Source organism: Lissotriton vulgaris, chromosome 5 (assembly GCF_964263255.1).
Source record: "Lissotriton vulgaris chromosome 5, aLisVul1.2, whole genome shotgun sequence".
In the NCBI taxonomy this organism is placed as follows: Eukaryota; Metazoa; Chordata; class Amphibia; order Caudata; family Salamandridae; genus Lissotriton; species Lissotriton vulgaris.
The window spans coordinates 305314332-305333120 of NC_141693.1; the positions used below are offsets into that span (position 1 = coordinate 305314332).

The following is an 18789-nucleotide window of genomic DNA, read 5'->3' on the forward strand; positions in this document are numbered from 1 at the left end:
TAAAAACACTACGCAAAATTGCCTAAAGCCGGAATTTTTAGTCCCGATCTGCATATACTTCAAACAGGAAATATAAATAGAAAGCACTTTAAATATTTTCTAGACCTACATTAATATTACATAACTAATAATTAAGGTAAAGAAAGACAGAAAAGGTTTGTAACAAATGAACACATACAATATTGTTTCTAGTCCTATTTAGTATCATGACTGAGCCTTTGCAAACTATTAAAATAACAACAAATTATCGGAATGTTTCTCTTGGATAGATGGCAAACCTAACTGTGCTTCGGGCCGGAAACCCTGGTTTCAAGTTTACCTACCGCTACACTGCCACGCTCCTCCGTGCTTATAATCCATGGCCCCTGCTCACCACACTGCTGCCACGCCAAACCACACAACACAGAAGCGTTCACATGCACCTCCTGCAAGTTCTCCTGCATTCTCCCAGACCTACCACTCCTGCGCCAAGAGCACCCAGCACCCGATGAGCTTACACTCACACAAACCAGCTACTCGCGCAAACTCACACAGACCAAGCACCCACACATCACACTACACTCTCATGCATGCCTCCTCAACACCTGCTTGTTCACTAAATACGCCACAGAGATATGGGATCTACTTGCGTGACCACTCCCCAGAACTGCTCTTCCTCACTGAAACATGGCTAAACCCAACCTCTACAGCCATACCCACGTGCTACAAGATTGCCAGGCAAGACTATCAGCATAAGCCATCATATTCAAAGATGCCATCAGCTGCACCTCCAACAAGGGCAACCCCACCAGCTACAAGGAACACCTCATGTTCACGATACGCATCACAGACAACTTCTCGATGCTCGGAACTCTCACATACATACCACCAAGACCGAGCACCAATTTCGCGAGCGACATCATGGACTTCGTCGCTCCTCTGATCATCATCAACACCAGCACCTTGATCCACCACAAACCTTGGCCTCCCCCAGCACATTACCGAGTCCACCCACACTGCCAAACACCAATGGACCCCATTTTATCCTCTATCTGCAACACCTCAGTCGACAAACCAGTAGCTATGACCTGAACAGAACTCACTCAGTTTCAGCACATCAACCCCACATCACCACAGACCAGCCACCACCAGAACCGCCTGCCCCAGCTGGAAAAGCATCACAGAAGAGGAGTGGGCTTTACCCCGACTCTGTGCACTGGTCTGAGATCACAAGCACCTTGCCAAAAGCCATCAAGAACCTTAACAGCTGGATCATTGCATGTGCCAACATCCTCGCTCCGCTCAAGCACAACCCAAAGGCAAGTGCCCGATGACAGGCCAGTTGGTATACAGAGGAACTCAGGTTGACGAAACGCCACAGCAAGCAACTGGTGCGCAAAAGGAGAATATGTCAAGAAACCCAGATAAAGACATTTTCCCTAGGAGGCTACCACCAGCAGATATGGAACACCAAGAGCACAAAGCTTGCAGATTGTATTGACACCCACACAAACAGCAGCAAGCAAATATTTTCCATCGCCAAATAATTCACAGCACATCTGCAATCTCCAGCAAAATCACTCCCTCAAAAGACCTTTGCAACAAGCTTTCAGAATTCTTTTGTAACAAAAATCACCTCCATATATAGCTTCTTCAATCCTCAATGGACACCATCACTCTCACAATTCAGCTTCCCACACAGGTCAAAGAAGGAATCCTGCCCTTGTGCTCTGCCATCACCACCATAAAAACTGCTGCAATCATGAAGACCATCCACTCAGGGGGCCCCCCTGACCCTTGCTCTCTCTTCACTTCACTAAAGGATGTCTATCAATCAGTGAAGCACTAACAACCATCCTCAATGCCTCCATCAACTCTGCCACAATCTTGGACGCCTGATAACATGCCAACATCATGCCCCTGCTCAAGAAACCATCCATTGACCCAGCTGTGTTTCCAACTATATACCCATCTCCCTCTTACCGTACCAGGCAAAGATATTAGAGAAACTAACCAACCGATGCCTCACCTACGACCTCTGCAAAAACCACAGTTGATGGACAGAATGCAGAACAATGTCATACATTCACCCCAGTACAGAGATCTGGGCCTAAATCCATCGTTTTTTTGCACTCCACACCACCCCAGTTCAGACATGGCCATATGCAAATCAGTCTGACCTTGTGCCTCATGGGAACAGTCCAGCCCGAACTGCCAAGCCATGTCTTCCCTGGACCGGAAACAAGCTTCCGAGGACCGGTTTCTGGCATTCCAGCCGTCTTCAGCCCGGCTTGCTTGAATCCAGTGGTGTGGAGTGCATGTGACTCACGTCTGATCATACCCATCCCACTCGGGGTGACAAATGCAAAAACCACAGTTGATGGACAGAATGCAGAACAATGTCATACATTCACCCCAGTACAGCGATCTGGGCCTAAATCCATCGTTTTTGTGCACTCCACACCACCCCAGTTCAGACATGGCCATATGCAAATCAGTCTGACCCTGTGCCTCATGGGAACAGTCCAGCCCGAACTGCCAAGCCATGCCTTCCCTGGACCGGAAACAAGCTTCCGAGGACCGGTTTCTGGCATTCCAGCCGTCTTCAGCCCGGCTTGCTTGAATCCAGTGGTGTGGAGTGCATGGGACTCATGTCTGAGCATGCCCATCCCACTCGGGGTGACAAATGCAAAAAACACAGTTGATGGACAGAATGCAGAACAATGTCATACATTCACCCCAGTACAGAGATCTGGGCCTAAATCCATAGTTTTTTTGCACTCCACACCACCCCAGTTCAGACATGGCCATATTCAAATCAGTCTGCCCCTGTGCCTCATGGGAACAGTCCAGCCCGAACTGCCAAGCCATGCCTTCCCTGGACCGGAAACAAGCTTCCGAGGACCGTGGTTTTTGCATTTGTCACCTACGACCTCAGCAACCACAGCTCCTTCTCAGAATCAGGCTTAACTATAGTACAGAAACAACACTCATCACCACCACGGAAAACATCCACATGATCCTTGACAGAAGAGACACAGTAGCTATCATTCTCCTGGACTTCTCTCCATCATCCTACTGCCTCCAGCAACATCACCCCCTCACAAGACCTTTGGAACAAGCACGTCAAATTCTTCTGTAACAAAACCCCATCTATATACAGTATCTTCGATCCTTAACTAGACCCCGTCACCATCGTATCTCAACTTCCCATAATGGCCGAAGAAATGACCCTGAGGACATGGCCCGCCCATCAAAATTGCTGCTACCATGAAGACCAGCAACTCGGGCCCCATGTGACCCTTGCGCCCACCATGCTTCACCAAAGGATGCGTACCGATCAGTTAAGCATTAACACCAATACTCAGTGCCACATTACCGGACACCTTCAAACATGTCATCGTCATGCCCTTGCTCAAGAAACCATCCGCTGACCCACCTATGCTTAACAACTACAGACGCATCTCCCTCCTGCCATACTAGGCAAAGTTCTTACAGAAACTAAACAACCAATGTCTTGCCGCCCTCCTCAGCACCCACCAGCTCCTTAACACCATGCATTCCGGAATCAAGCCCAGAGTACAGAAACAGCACTCATCACCGCCACAGAGAACATCAACATGTTCCTTGATGGAGGAGACAGAGCAGCGTTCATTTTGCTGGACCTTTCTGCAGTATTTGACACTGTCTCATACCCCATCCTCATCATGTGCATGCATGAGATTGGCATCCCAAGATCCTCTCTCCGCTGGATCTGCTCCTTTTTAAAAGATAGACTACAAGCTACAAGCTGTCGGACTGGAATGTTACACTTCGGAACACCACAAACTCATCTGTGGAGTGCCTCAAGGTTCATCACTCAGCCCCCCCCTCTTCAAAGCATACATGATCCAGCTGGCCAACGTCATCCGAGCACAAGCCCGCAAGATCCTTCCTATTCCAATGACATGCAACTCATACTCTCTCTCTCAGATAACATCACAAACTCATCTCTGGAGACATGAACTCATACTCTCTCTCAGATAACACCACAAACTCATCTGTGGAATGTCTCAAGGTTCATCACTCAGCCCGCCCTCTTCAAAGCATACATGATCCAGCTGGCCAACGTCATCTGCGCACAAGCCAGCAACATCCTCTCCTATGCCAACGACATGCAACTCATTCTCCCGCTCAGATAAGACCCCAAACAGAAGAAACAAGTTCACCACCCACATGAACAATGTCACTAACTGGATAAAAGCCAATTGTTTCAAGCACAACACCGGCAAGACAGAAGTAGTGATCTTTGGCAAGGACACCTCACTACGAGACTCCAACTGGTAGCTGAGTGATTTTGGACTCACACACCCAGCATCCTTGGCAAGAACCTCAAAATAATCATTAACAGCAAACTGTACACTGTACATGACCGCACAAGTCAAAGCTGTCACTTCATCCTGCTTCCACAACCTACAGAGGCTGAGGAAGATCTTAAAATGGCTCCCAAGCAACACTAGAAAAGCTGTCACCAATGTCCTAGTCACCAGCAAGTTGGACCATGATAACACCCTCTACGCCAGGACCAAGCAACTCACTAGAAGACTACAAACCATTCAGAACTCAGCAGCCAGGCTCATCCTCAACCTCTCGCACAGAACTCTCATGACAGCACACCTCAGGGAGCTCCACTAGAACCTGATATACACACACATTTACCTTCCTGAACACATCTCTCCTTCCACTAACCACCCACACACCTCCACTCTGCAGGACTACTCACCCATATCCCATGCATACACTGAACCATCAAAAGAGGACATGCATTCTCTTACACTGGCCCTAAAGAATGGAATAGCCCCCCACTCCACATTAGATCCTCCTCCTCTCTTCTTCAATTCCGCAAAAAGCAGAATACCTGGTTTTTCAATTATCCAACCTACCAAAGGCAGGGTTAGTCACACACACCTGCTTAGTGCCAGGATACTCTTGCATGTGATATTGCGCTCTACAAATACACATAACATCCACACTACAGATGATGTTTTGTAGATCAGATCACATCTCCATAGCCTGAGAGTACTGTACCTCTGTCTATTGCCAAATGCATACTGTTTTAATGTATATGCCTAGTACATAGGCCATCTGCAATGGGGGTTACCTTTTCTGCCTCATATGGTGCATGAATTCAAGCCTGAACAAAACTTTCATTCCTAATGAACAAATTATTTACCTTTGGTTACATTCTTTCTGGTAAGGATTCTAGCAAGATGCAGAAAATGAACAGAAGGTCTTCAGTCTTTGGGGGGATGGTGGAAGGTGCGGTGGCATGGAAAAAGGGTAGCGTGCACCATTTCCGAACAATCTGCAGGACCCACCTGTCCAAAGTTATGGCCTGCCAACCCAGCAAAAAACGCCAGATCCTGCCAGCAACCAGGTGACTATGCTCTATTAAGGGCATGCTAAAGGGGTTTTGTAAATCACACTGAGGGGGGCAGTGCAATAGACAACATATTCGCCTGAAACGGTTGGGCTGGTGGGCACCACTGCCTGGACTGTGACACTGGTGGCATCTTGTTGAATTTGGATTGGCTGACGGGACGCCTCTGCCAAAGCCATGAAAGGAGTGATAGGGCTGATGCAGTTAGCAAAGTGGTGCCGATAAGCACAGGGAGCGTGCCATGGCCCTACTATCCTTAAACCACTCTAGAGAGGAATCTGATTTTTCCCCAAACAGGCGAGTCCTTTTGAAGGGCTTGTCCATGAGAGACAACTGGATTTTGTCCGAAAAAGTGGTTGACTGCAGCCAAGCGTGGTAGCAGATGGTGACACTGGTAGCACAGACCTGCCTCATGGAATCAGTGGTGTCCAAGCCACAACAAATTGTGAACTTGGCTGAGTCACTTCTGTCCTGTATAGCCTGGGAGAGGACAGGTCACAGATATTCAGGAACACCTGGGAGGACTTGAGCCACCAAATCCCAAAGGGCATGGGAATAGTGCCCCAATAGGCAGCTGGCATTCACTGATCTCAGAGCCATGCTGGTGGATGAGAAGACTCTCTTGGTCTCTAAGACGTTTTTCAACCAATTTTGACTCCCTATCCCAAAGAGTAGTTGGAAAAGTGTCGAATTTCATCCAGCTTGTAGACATCTGCACCACCACAGTTTCAGGGGAGGGGTGTTGAAATAAAAACGTGCAGTCGCTTGTGTTAGGGCGGTGACAATTTGCGATCTGGTGGTTGACTGTAGAGCCAGAGCAAGGTTTGGTCAAAGCCCTCAACAAGGCATCCGTAAGTGCCTGATTGAAAGGCAAGACGGGGTGCTTCTGTCAGGACAATGGTCTTGATCTCCAAGGTGGGGAGATGTAGGTCAAGGACTTCAGCCATGCTATGCATCACCACAGTGTGAGAAGCACTCTCTTCAGAGGCAGGACCAGGGAGTGAGAGTAGCCCTGACTCTAGGGAGGTATGGCTGCCCAATCTCATCACCCATGTTATATTCATGGTCTGAATAAATTGCAAACAGGGGCTGAAGGGTGTGTGTTCTCCCTTGTGGAAGTGGCAGGTCAAGTGGAGGTAGTGGCACCTTGACAGTGGCCTAGCATATCCTCTGTCGAGGTCGACCTGCGTTGACTCCAAATCAGACAGTATAAGTACCACGTCTTCTAGCGCAGATGAAGTCGACATCTGCATTGTAGTTCTAAGAACCGTCGCGGACTGGAGCCGGAGGTAGCCCGTGATGGGTTGAAGGGTCTAACTGGCTCTGGTCTATTGTGAAGCGCTCTGACACCTTCGGGTAAAGTCCGCGCTATATAAAAACGCATAAATAAATAAATAAATAAATAAATAAACAGAGAGCAAACCCACCAAAGGTATTCCAGTTAGAGGGCCTTTTGACTCTGTGGGGCCAAAGGCGCTGCAGTGGGAGTCGGCAAGGATCCGAAGAGTCAGAGCAAGGTCTTGCAGAACTAGGGTCGGACGTCAATCGATTTTGGAAACAAGATTAAGAAGTATGGTTCCACCCCGTGTTTTATCAGGCGTATGTGAGTGACTGGAAGGGGACAAGTCCCACTTAGATTTCTTGTACTTTTCTTCAACTTACGTGATGACTTTGATTGAGATGAAAATAGACCTCTGGAATGACTCCTGTGACTTCTGAAGCTGGACCGGGATTGAAATTGTAATCTGGACCAGTCTCATCATGGAATCTCCCAGTGCTTGGTGATGCAGTTTCTCCTCGCTGACTCGTATGGCCTTTGAATTTATCGACCTGCAAGATATGTCACAGAAATTTGTTTGTGACAGATCCTTGCAGTGTTAAAAAACCTGTGGTTTTGGGAGGTGACATTTTCCTTGCATAATGACAATTTTGGATGAGGTAAGGGTCTCAAAGAGATGAGAGTTAGTTCCAGGTCCACCTGGTGCCTTAGGAAGAAAGGAATGACGTCAGCGAAAGAAAGTGACGCCTATGTAGGCCCTGCATGTCATTTCCACAGCAGAATAGTGTGAGCGCAGAGCAGCACGGTACCACCTACCAGCAGGTTCTGCTGACAATTTAAAGGATAAAGGGCCATATGTATCAAGCAAATTCGCATTCGCAAACGCCGAAATTTGCGAATGCGAATTTGCTAAATGGAATGTATCAAAGAAAAGCTGGTGCAAAACAAGGAATCGCAAAATTTGCGATTCCTTATTTTACAATTGCATTTAAGGAATTGCAAATTTTGCGATTCCTTAAATGCAATGTATGAAGCCAAAAAAAATGCAAATTGTCCTTAAGGAATCGCAAATTACCACCAACTTCAAGTTGGTAATATGCGAATTCCTTGAAAAATGCACATTTTCGCATTTTTCAAAGTGCCATGTGACGCACATACATGCCCTTAGGGCATGTATGTGCGCAACATGTGCACCCATGCTTATTTCAGGGGTGCAACAGGGTGTCCTTTGGACACCCCTGCATCCTTGAAATTATTCTCCATTTGCGATTCTCAAATTGCGAATCGCAAATCGAGAATAACTTCACATTCATTCCTATGGGCCTCCTGGCCCATAGAAATGAATGAGAAATTATTCCTTAATTGCGATTCGCAATTTGGGAATCGCAATTAAGGAATACTAAGGATTCGCATAAAAATTGCGATTTTCTACATACATCCCAATTTGCGATTCTGAAATAGCGATTTCTAAAAAATCGCTATTTCAGAATCGCAAATCTGGATGATGATACATATGGCCCAAAGTCTGACTCCTTTATAATATTCAAAAGGTGAGGTGTCTGCAGATAGACGTCTATATTAGAACCACCAATCTCTCATAAGTATCACCATAATGCAGGTCATCGTCTTGAGGATTAGCCTTCTTCATAATTGCAGCATAGTTTTGAAACTTAATACCAACCATTTTCAGAGCCATAAAAGGCATACTGCAGTGTTCTTTGTAAACCTTGCATGCTGGCCTATTAAAGCAGCCAGAGAAAATTGCTTATAAAAACCGAGAATACGAAGTGCACACGGTAACCTGGACAGCCAAAAATAATAAATGATTTTCCAGCATGCTTCAACGTAGTAGTCAAATTGATGCCTGTCACTGCATATGAAACTTAAATTGGAGACATTAACGTTCTGAAATTGAACACATTTCAATTTCATCATATAATTTTGTAATTTTGATCAAACACAAATCATTGCTATTAACCTGTTCCATTCAATTGCTAGAATTTCTATTTGTCCATTCTCCCGGGAAGAGGCTATTTCTATTTCGCCTGAACAAAAGGAAACACAAAACTGGATCAATAAGTAAAAACATTAATAGATATGATACAAAAGAAGATAAACAGAGCTTGCTTGATGGACATGTAAAGGATACATCCAGAGGCTCATGGAAGATGTTTTGCACAGTAACTTTTTTTAGCACCCTCTGTCCTAAAACAAATGAGAACCAGAAATGTGTATGAATACAGGTACAAGGTAGGAAAGAGCATAGGCTCTCTCAATCAAAGGTACAAACAAGTTCAACGATTGCTTTTTAAACAATAAGGGCTGATGTTGGTTTCCAGCTTGACAGCTTTTTTCAGTGTGTGCTTGTTTTTTGAGTTGTCATGGTTTTTGCAAAACCCTGTTGTTGAAGCCGCTGTGTCCTCATCAATCTAAACAAGCATTTGCAATGCAATAGGTCTCGCATTATTAAGCTTGAGCTATTGGCATTGCTAAATCTTGCAACACCAATTGCAACAAAAGTCTATAAATTCTAGGCCAAAAAATGTGCATTTATTTTTGGAGCAATGGTGGCATGCTGCGCTTTAGATGAATATGTTTAAAAGTAAAGTGCGCCATACTGCGCTTGCTACAATAGTTCATTGTGGATGCGTTAACAATTGATGTGTGCACTGATGGCTGGTGGTGTGGGTGCCTGTAAAAATTGTGCACTGATGGCTGGTGGTGTGTGTGCCTGGTGGAAGTGTGTGCACTGCCGGCTGGTGGTGTGTGTGACTGGTGAAAGCGTGCACTGACGGCTGGTGGTGTAGTGTAGTTCCTATATTCCCAATAGGCTCTGCACATTGGAATAATATATACTGTAGTTTAGACGTAGGACTGAGGTCGACTAGGTCTCTACCGAATATATTAAACTTAATTGTGAGTGCCAGCTAGCTCAGAGGTCACTAGAAACTTTCTCGAATAAACAAGAAGGGATTAGTTTCTGACAACCGCATAAACATGACAACTTTGTTTCCCAAGAATAAGAAATCAATCTCTAGAGTCGCGGAAACAATAGATAACTATTTTACTCAGTCAATCGTGCATGCTTCGTTTCCCCAGAGGTGCTGAGAAAATAGAGAGACGGCGTTTTCAATAAAAGTATTTATTGAACAGTCTTCTTTCTCAAGCATAAGAAATGTATTGCTACAATCGTAATACTTGTAATAAAGTACAATGCATATAATACGAACAGTATTATAAAGTAGTACTGTAAAAGCATGATATAGTTTCTAAGCCATAAAAGTGCATAAAATGTATAAAATACATACAGTAATCAATAATGACTAAAAGTACTCAACTGGCGCTTCTAAAATACGCCTACCCCGGTGTACCTAACCTAAGTCTAGTACAAGGGAAGAAGTAAGTGAGGAGTAGCTTAAGTTTAGTAGTTCTCTGCCAGGAATCTATTCCAAGAATTCTCTAAGAGGTCTAATCAGCTCCGTACCTTGGTTTTAGAATGGAGGTCTTGTATCTCTCTCTCTCAGGATTAGATTTCCCAGATACCCGCAAGGGTAAGCCGGAAACACTGGTGCTGGATTTCTTGGCAGGAGAAAAGACAGAGTCTCTCAGTGCGTCAGCTAGAGGGTCCGCTTCCTTCGGCACTTGCTGCTTCAGGGCGTCGGGCAAATAGATAGTCGATCTGTTCCAAACTACGGTGTGTTTGTCTGGGCAAACCTAGACATATTTATACTTTGAAGGTTTGACGCATGATTGGACTTAATAACGTCACTCAAAGGCTTGATTCTTTGAAAACTCCAGGATTTCTTGGATAACTCAGTATTCAAGCAGGGGGAAGTACCTAGCTGTTGAAGGCGGGTTTTTCCAAGAAATCGTTGTTGATTCTCGGAACTTAGTGGAAGTAGCCATGCCGTATTTGGGCTGCAAGGCTTAGGCCTAAAATGGTAGTGATTTCTATGCCTATATAAGGATATGATAAGTATACCTATATAAGGGCGTGAATCGGGAAAATTTACACTAAGGTCCTAGATTAATTTACAACATCCACTCCACGATCTTAAGTTGAATAAATCTAAACGTATAAGCACTGAACATATCTAAAGCTAGTGTTTACAATGCCACCCCAAAATACATAACAGGCACTTGAAATAGTTGTACAAAAGAAAGAAATAGTGAGGATTTCTACAGTAAGCATTTTAAGGAAGTGATGTCATTCTAAGCATAGAGTATGGTATCTAAATATGCTAACTGAATGAATCATGAAATTACATTAATGAAAATGGCTCTTAAATACAGAAAGAAAGGTCGAGACCATTTCATAACATAACATATCATGTCAATGGGTATATGAGAACAAGGCCAAATATTTTCTCTAGGCAGTGTTCAAAAAGGAACAGAATTTCTTGTTATCTAAGAATAGTTCTACTTTAAGCAGACTAGTTCATGCAAAAAAAGTTGAATGTTTTGGAGAGAAAAATTCAATTGGTTGTGAAAAAATAGAGTTCCAAAGTTAGAAGTCTTTGTTTTGAAAAAGTGAAGGCTGAAGTTCAGAGTTCAGGGAACACTGTGTGCATGAATCAAAAGTTATTCTCGGTGTCAGGAGAAAACATCAGATCGTCTAGGCTGGCAAAGAAATCGTCTACCACAGTAGGTGAAAGTGGAACTACTTGATCAAGCAGATCAAATGTGCACAGATGAGAAGCATTGCCGTCAGCGCCAGGTGCCGCATTAGCAGTGTTCATATCAGATGGTACCTGTGTGCCTGTTGATCCTCGTATCTCACCCTCAGTTAGACTTACTGGTGAGACCTCAATGAATGCAGTCATCAGGATTGGTAGCCGTTGGGGACAACACAATGCATGAGTTGTTACCGGACCTAGCAAGGCGTCGACATGCGATGGCAGGACTGATGGAAGTGTAAGACAAATGTCCAACACGCATTCTTCTCCGCAAAGCAGGCATCGTAGAACAGGTAAGATGCAATCTTGCCAGATTGGTCTGAACGATAGAAACCGGGTTGTGTTCAGATCTCTTAAACGAGCCAAGCCAAGAATCTGTGTAATCCTCTCACGATACCTCATGGTAAGGAGGGTTCCTTCCATTGTAGTCCGGGTATCATCAGTTGCCGGACTTGCCATATCAGATTAGAAGGAATAAAAATAGAATTCCTGCTACGAGTCCCAAGATGAGAGGCAGACCGCCGAACACAGAGTGCACGAAATTTGGAAAAATGCAGAGGACTGCTTCAAATGGTGTTAACAGTCCCGAAAAAAATCGTCTTAAATACATGTGCTATGCCACTGGTATCAGACATGTTTAAGATTTGACTTAACATTTCTGCGAAATATACTGGGCAGTTTGTTGATAATAATGCATGTATCTCTGCAGATGTCTTCGCAACTTGCAGGTCATACTTTTCTTTAGACGAGGTCAGTGGCACAGATTTTTGCAAAAGAATGGCTTTTATTCTGCTTAAAGTATCAATTTGTATAGAAGAGATATTCATTGAAGGCCATAATGCCATCCCACTGTCTGTCTTGTGCGTTGGATACAATACTTGCATACAACAAGTGACCATGGACGACACACTAACGAGATAAAGTTTTCCTGGCAACATGCCACAGCAGCTGTGATCATTCAGCATAACGTAACTGCCATTGGATAGCTGCCTGAAAATGGGTTCTATCACTGTGGAGGGTGTACCGTGCAGGTGGCAAGAGACGTTTTTTGCAGAACCATCGCAGGCTCCGTGTAAATTAATACCTTTGCACAAAAGTGTACCACTTAGTGAGTTCTTACAATTTTTACCACTAAGGAATACCTTTTTTCCCTTGTTCCAACATTTGTGTGTGTAAGGTAAAGTCCAGGTCGACTTAATGTATTCTTTACCCAACCTTTCATACAGGCCCGCTGGTATATGCTGTAGACAATACTGAAATTGGAAAATCTTCACTGGTATCATGATGGTACCATGTATTATCCATTCAATGACAGGCTTCTCAGAAATTGTCAATGGTAATCTTTCCAGTTTTTTAATGCTCAGCACCGTATAGTCTGCTCCTCTTTGTGCCAAACAGATTTGTTTATCTGTAAGGTTAAATACAGCAAACAATGATGTTGTGTTGATTAGACGCCATGGCACGTAGCCTGAACGAAGATTTTGCAATGTCCAGCCTAACTGCATTATAAAACGTAATTGAGACTGGCCATGTTGTAACATTAGCAAGTCCTGTTCCATTATGTCAATTGCAGAGGATACAATGCTGTCCAAAGAATATATTCTGGAGGACAGAGTCGTTAACCCATTGTCCACTACAGAGAGACTTTCTCTACATTAATACGATCAATTTCTCGTATTCTTTCTGCAGTTTCCATTTGCGTTATTTTCCAAGCTTCGTTGTACGCAGCGTATATACCGGCGTATATGAAACGTTTTTGCCGTGGTTTGCGAGGTCCCATTAAGAAATCTCGCAAATCATTGATTTCTTTAAGTAAAGATAAGTGTTGTTTGATTTCCGGAAGTGTGGATGTCTTTAGCCACTCAAGGCATAGTTTTCCTACACTGTATGTTGTTACTATCCCTGGATGTTGTTTCTGGGAGTATCTTGGATCTGGCCTGTTCAGTTTTAGCACCTGTGTTTTGTTCAGGAATCTATCTTGACAGTTATTGGTGTCTGTGGGCCAGATTAACCATTTTTTCCAATCAGGATTAGTTCTGTTTTGTGTTAAAATATATGGTACGTCTACCTCCTTTTCTGTAGTATCATTACTCTCAGAAGTGGGTTTAGGTAAAGACGGTTTATTTAAATCTTTTATCTTAGCCAGGCCAAGACAAGAAGTCTGTTGAACAGTGTCATTCAAAAACATTATTTGTTCTGGCATAATGGAGGCTCTGAACAAGGCTTCTAAACCTTGTACCTGCCAGTCTTTTGTGCCCCCGACAGTTTTTGTCTCAATGTTGTCTTTCCAGAAGTCAAAACCTAATGTAGACAGCTGAGCATAAAAGTTTGCAGAATAAATTTGTTTAGTATTGGTCAACATTGTTTTCATTCCTGTCTTATTTACATTTTTGAAATAAAACGTTTCTGGATTAGTAACATTAAACCCTGAGAAGTATGAAAACTTTTCATGAAATGTTTTTGAGCTGCCTTTTGGTGGTGTGGGACAATGTTCCCATTGGTTATATGTAAAAACATTCCTAGAACTTGCAGATTTGTGCAAATAGTGGTGACCATAATGATTAAACAATATATTTGTTCATAATCTGATGATCCTTCTAAATAGTCATGTTCAGTACATTTTGCAGACATTTCTAAATCTGACATCATATTATTAATAGTCTCAAAGTCCCAATCATCAGAAAATGTGCTGGGTGATACAAAGTCACTTAAAGAAACCTTGAACTGGTGTGGAATCTTCAGCAGCTCCACCGGGCCATAGATGTCATAATCAGTTCTGTCCCATGCTATACCACCAGGTATAGGAACGGCTGTGATGTTTACTGATGACAGGTCTCTCTTTTCACAATGGGATGATTTGTGAGGTTTTAGGACCAAGTTGATTTTCTGACTTGCTGTGTCCATTGTACTGTATTTTCCATCTATCATTTGTCCCAAGCTTAAAACTAAAATCAGCCAGAGCAGGAGAAAAAATACACCTAAACCAATCCAAAATTCAATCCATGGTGAAACCAGATATACTTTCTCAAGTTGATGAAAGAGTTCTGTTGTTTTTTTCTTTGAGAGTTTTATTCACTGGGATCCTCAGAAAATGTATCAAAGTTGATGAAATAGCCAGAGGCAGTTCTGTCAATTGTTGGAATTGCATCAGGATTGTTATTAATCTTTGGAGTTGCGTCTTCCTTTGTCATATTAGTATAGTCAGAGGCTACATCATTGTAGACAGGTGTTTCTTGACGAACTGTTATTTGGGTCTCAAGAGGCACGAGTTCCATGGCTTTGTTACATAGTCCTTCTTTTCGTACTGCAGGTTTATCAAAGGTGATAAGTCTTTCAGTTTGAACCTCTTGGATAGTAGCAAGATTTGGTCTTCTACTACATCTTGGGAGTCCACTTGGCCTACTACTTATTATTGGCCACATGTTGTGGTTTGACCAGGTCGATCAATACAACTCTGTTCTCCCTTTTACCAGCAAGGGGCGGTAGTACTACTGATCTTGTTCCTTGGATCGCCAAGACAGGTACTGCTTTTCTGTAAGAAGGCCCAAATTCCTTCTTCACCGATATCTTTTCCCTAACTGAATCCCCAATCTTTGGAATCCAGACAGGTCTTGCTGGGACAGGTGTTTTTTCTTCAGTGGTCGTTGGCTTCTGTGTTGTGGTACTCAGACTTCTTCTTGTTTCATTTAAGTCCTGTAAAACAGCCAAACGAGCTTTGACATCAAAGGGTTTTTGTTCCACCACTGAAGTTTGACAATCGAGGTCTTCGATTATCATTCTATTACCAAATAGTAGTTCATATGGAGTGATTCCCCCAGAGAATTTCTTGGCAGATTGTTAAGACTACGTTGGACACTTATTAGATGTTTGACCCACCCATCACCTGAACCTAATACCTTAGCTGTTATGGATTGCTTTATGTCACGTTTTTTTCTTTCCACTACCGCATTACCCTCAGGATGGAAGGGACTAGAATACCGCAATGCAACGGCCAAACTTGCCATGGCCTCCTTGTAAGCTCGAGAGCTAAACGCAGGACCCTGGTCAGAATGTAGCGTGCTGATTGCGTATGTGCAGGGAAAGACTCGCAAATCCTTTATAACAGTTCTGGCGTGTGCCGAGCGCTGGGGCCACATCCAAATAAATCCTGTCCTAGTAGTTCTGGGACCGCATCTGTCCATGATGATGTTTGCGTGTAGATAGTCTAATGCTGTCTAACAAAGGTATCTGTACTGGGCTGGCTACACTGTAGTCCGGTATCTGGTGGTTGTCAAAGCTATGATATCTGTAACAGGTATCACAGTTTATTCCAAATTTGTAAACTTAAATTCTCATTCCTGGCCACCAGTACATCTCTTCTAATTCTATTAGAGATTTCAAGATCCCTTGATGTGTCAGAGCCTCTCCCATATGTGCTCCTTGAACCAAGTAAGCTCTCCGCTTCCTGTTTGAATTACTCTATCCCCCACTCCAGGGATTCGAGCAAAAGGAACGGCGTTTGCATCAATTATGTACGTATACGTGAGTGGATAGTTTAGAGGTAACACTGCATGATTGCCTTCCATAGAGGCTTTTACTGCTAGTGACGTTTCACCGTCTATTACTCTTTTTGAGCGAGCGATTGTAGCTACGGAAGCCGTTTGCACAGCTCCCTTCGCGGCTTCATCAGTCAATGAATTCCCTGCAACGTGAACGCCATCACGCTGATGACCCAGTGTATGAATCACGTGAATCTTTTGTAGTTCTTTCTGTAAAAGAACTACTTGTTCCCAAAGCATTTTATGCTTGATTGTGCCACCTTTTGAATTTTTGAACCCGTTTTTAACCCAGTTCTTCAAATTTTTGTTGTAAGATTCAACGCAGAAATATGAATCGCACACTATCAGTGTGGGGAATTCGCGATCAGTATTTTCAAGCGCCATCTTGAAAGCCTGTAGTTCAGCTCGCTGAGCTGTACAGTCTCCCAGTGATTGAGTTTTTGTGACCATAGGTCTAAATTTGCCTTCGCGCTAGCGACCTTTAACAATCGCGCACGCAGCACTATAGGCTTGTTTACCCCCAATTGCAGGCTGCACTGATCCGTCTGTATATATTATACAGCCGTAATGCTCTGGAGGCAGAATCTCAGTCGGCAGAGGACATTCATGTTCGTATTGGAGAAATTCTTGTGTTTTCAAGTATGGGTCAAACACGTATTCAACGTCTGTTGCAGCAAGAGAGTTAACCCATTGTATCCATCTTGTATGTAAAGCTTTTGCATTTGGAATGCTCGCTTTTGTCACTGCCTCTAAGGCAGGTACAGGTGTAATGATCATTATGCGTTTACCCTGTGCAAGGGCTCTCTCCTTTGCTACTGCAGTTTGAACTGCTGTCAGAATTTTCTCAGTAGAAGTGAATTTCATTTCTGCTTGTGTGTACAAGTGTGATTTGTAAGCAATTGGTACCGTTTCTCCTTCATTAAAGGTCAGGTATGTGAATTCGCATCTCCCTGGGATGATTCGGATCACAAGGTTGCACACGTTTTCACGTGTCTGTAATTGTGTTTTTGCTAACATGTCTGATTGGACTGAACGCAGAATTTCTGTGTGTGTTTGAGTCCAATTAGTTGGTTTGAAATCAGGTTTGATTAATTTGTAGAGAGGTTTAACCCTTTCTGCGTAATTCAGAACATAAGTTCTTCCAAAATTCTGGAAACCTAGAATTGACTGTAAGTTTTTCAACGTCTTTGGAGGTTGTAGCAGCGCACATTTTTGTAGAAAATTAGCTGCAAGGCTTTTGCCTTCACTTGATAACTCGTAGCCTAGAAATAGGACGTTGAGGGGGGCAATTCGTGATTTCTTGAAAAAATTGAATTTATACCCTTCAGATACGAACCCAAGTATTATGGTGTTCACTCTTTTCAAGTGTACGTCCAAGTCGTCGTCTGTAAGATAGATGTCATCGACATAGGATAAAGCCTCATCATCGTACGTTTGTAGTAACTCTGTTACCCTGGCTGAAAATAACTCTGGACTATTCTTGAATCCTTGGGGGATACGGCAAAATTGTCGCTGTGTCCCCATAACTGAGAAAGCGGTCAGATGCCTGCTTTCAGGTGCAATGTTTTGACAGTAAAAACCATTTGAAATATCTAATGTGGTTTTGTATTTTTTGCACACAATGTTATTCATCAGTGCTGCACTGTGTGCATTTTGTACTGCAAAAGTTTTGCAACAAGAGTTTAAGTGTCTGTAATCCAATACTAGACAATATGAATTGTCTGGTATGGAGACAGGAAACAAAGGATTGTTCATTGACGAGGTGCATGTTTCAATCACCCCTTGGTATTCAAGTTGATTTAAAATCTCCCTGACTTGTTTTTTAGCTTCTTGCTTAACTGGATACTGCCTTTGTGCAGTAGGCTGATTCTTTAACTGGATTTTATGGTGAGGAGAATCCTCATCCCATCCTACATGATTTTTATATAATGCTGGAGCCTGGGCCACAGCCCATTTACTGGCATATGTGTATTTTTTATGGATTATAATGTGGTTTGAGAAGGCTGGCATAATTATCTCTTCGCCATGTGGGCACTTCCTGAGAAATTCAGGCGGCCAGTCTTGTTTAACTAGAAGAATGTCATAGCCCTTACAGAGCTTCTCCCAAAAGAGTGCTCTTATTTTTCTAGTTATGTCCCGCTCCATCTGGAGTGTTACTTCATATAACTTGTGGGGTACACTAACCCTGGTGTCTGCAGTTTCAACTTGAATGCATTCATTCAAGTGCACTGTCTCCAGATAATCCTTCAGGATCCTGCGAACTATGGTGACCTCTGCTGTGCTGTCTAGCATTTTCTGAGCCTACTCCCCGTTCTTGAGTTGTGTCCTCAAGATCCTCTGCATTTCTGATCTTTATGCTTGCTACCTTCTTTTCAGAAAATTGAGCTTTTTTACTTTGGTGAACGGGTTCTTTGTCTTTGGACTTGACGCGTTCTTCCTTGTGTTCTGACCGTCCTCTTCTTTCTGATTTCTGCGAGGAAGTCTGAAAAGATCGAGAGGGACGTGTATCATTATCTTGATATCTGTCAGGTTTTTTCAAATTATCCCTATTCCTAAGGTTATACCTTTTTTCAGAGGGCTCCCGTTGGGGAGACCTACCTCCCCATTGGGGAGATCTTCCTCTGGATTGAGAACGTTTCTCTTTAGAAAGTGTCCGTTTAGTATTTTCCCACTTCTTTTTAGGAGCAGTGAGATTATTTTTAATAAACACCTTTTCAGGATTTTCTGTTAATTCGGGTTTTACTGGTTTCCCACCCAAACTATCTCTTCCTAATTCTTCATAAGATTTTTCAATAATTCTAGCAAGCTCATATGGTCGGATGGTCGGTCTGTTATAACTGTTTCTTTTAACTTTTGGCGGATTGCCACAGATGCTGCTTCACCTCTAATGTTAGCTAA

At 43.3% G+C, this 18789-nt stretch overlaps 1 protein-coding gene across 2 annotated transcripts in view; it reads right to left on the minus strand.

The window, feature by feature from the left end:
- CFAP74 (cilia and flagella associated protein 74) overlaps positions 1 to 18789 on the minus strand; it is a 1279283-nt gene that overhangs the window by 386216 nt on the left and 874278 nt on the right. For both annotated transcript variants that reach the window (XM_086921531.1, XM_086921532.1), the window contains exon 32: positions 8827 to 8882. In XM_086921531.1, the coding sequence (XP_086777657.1) occupies positions 8827 to 8882 (56 nt within the window). The remainder of the gene's footprint in view (positions 1 to 8826; positions 8883 to 18789) is intronic.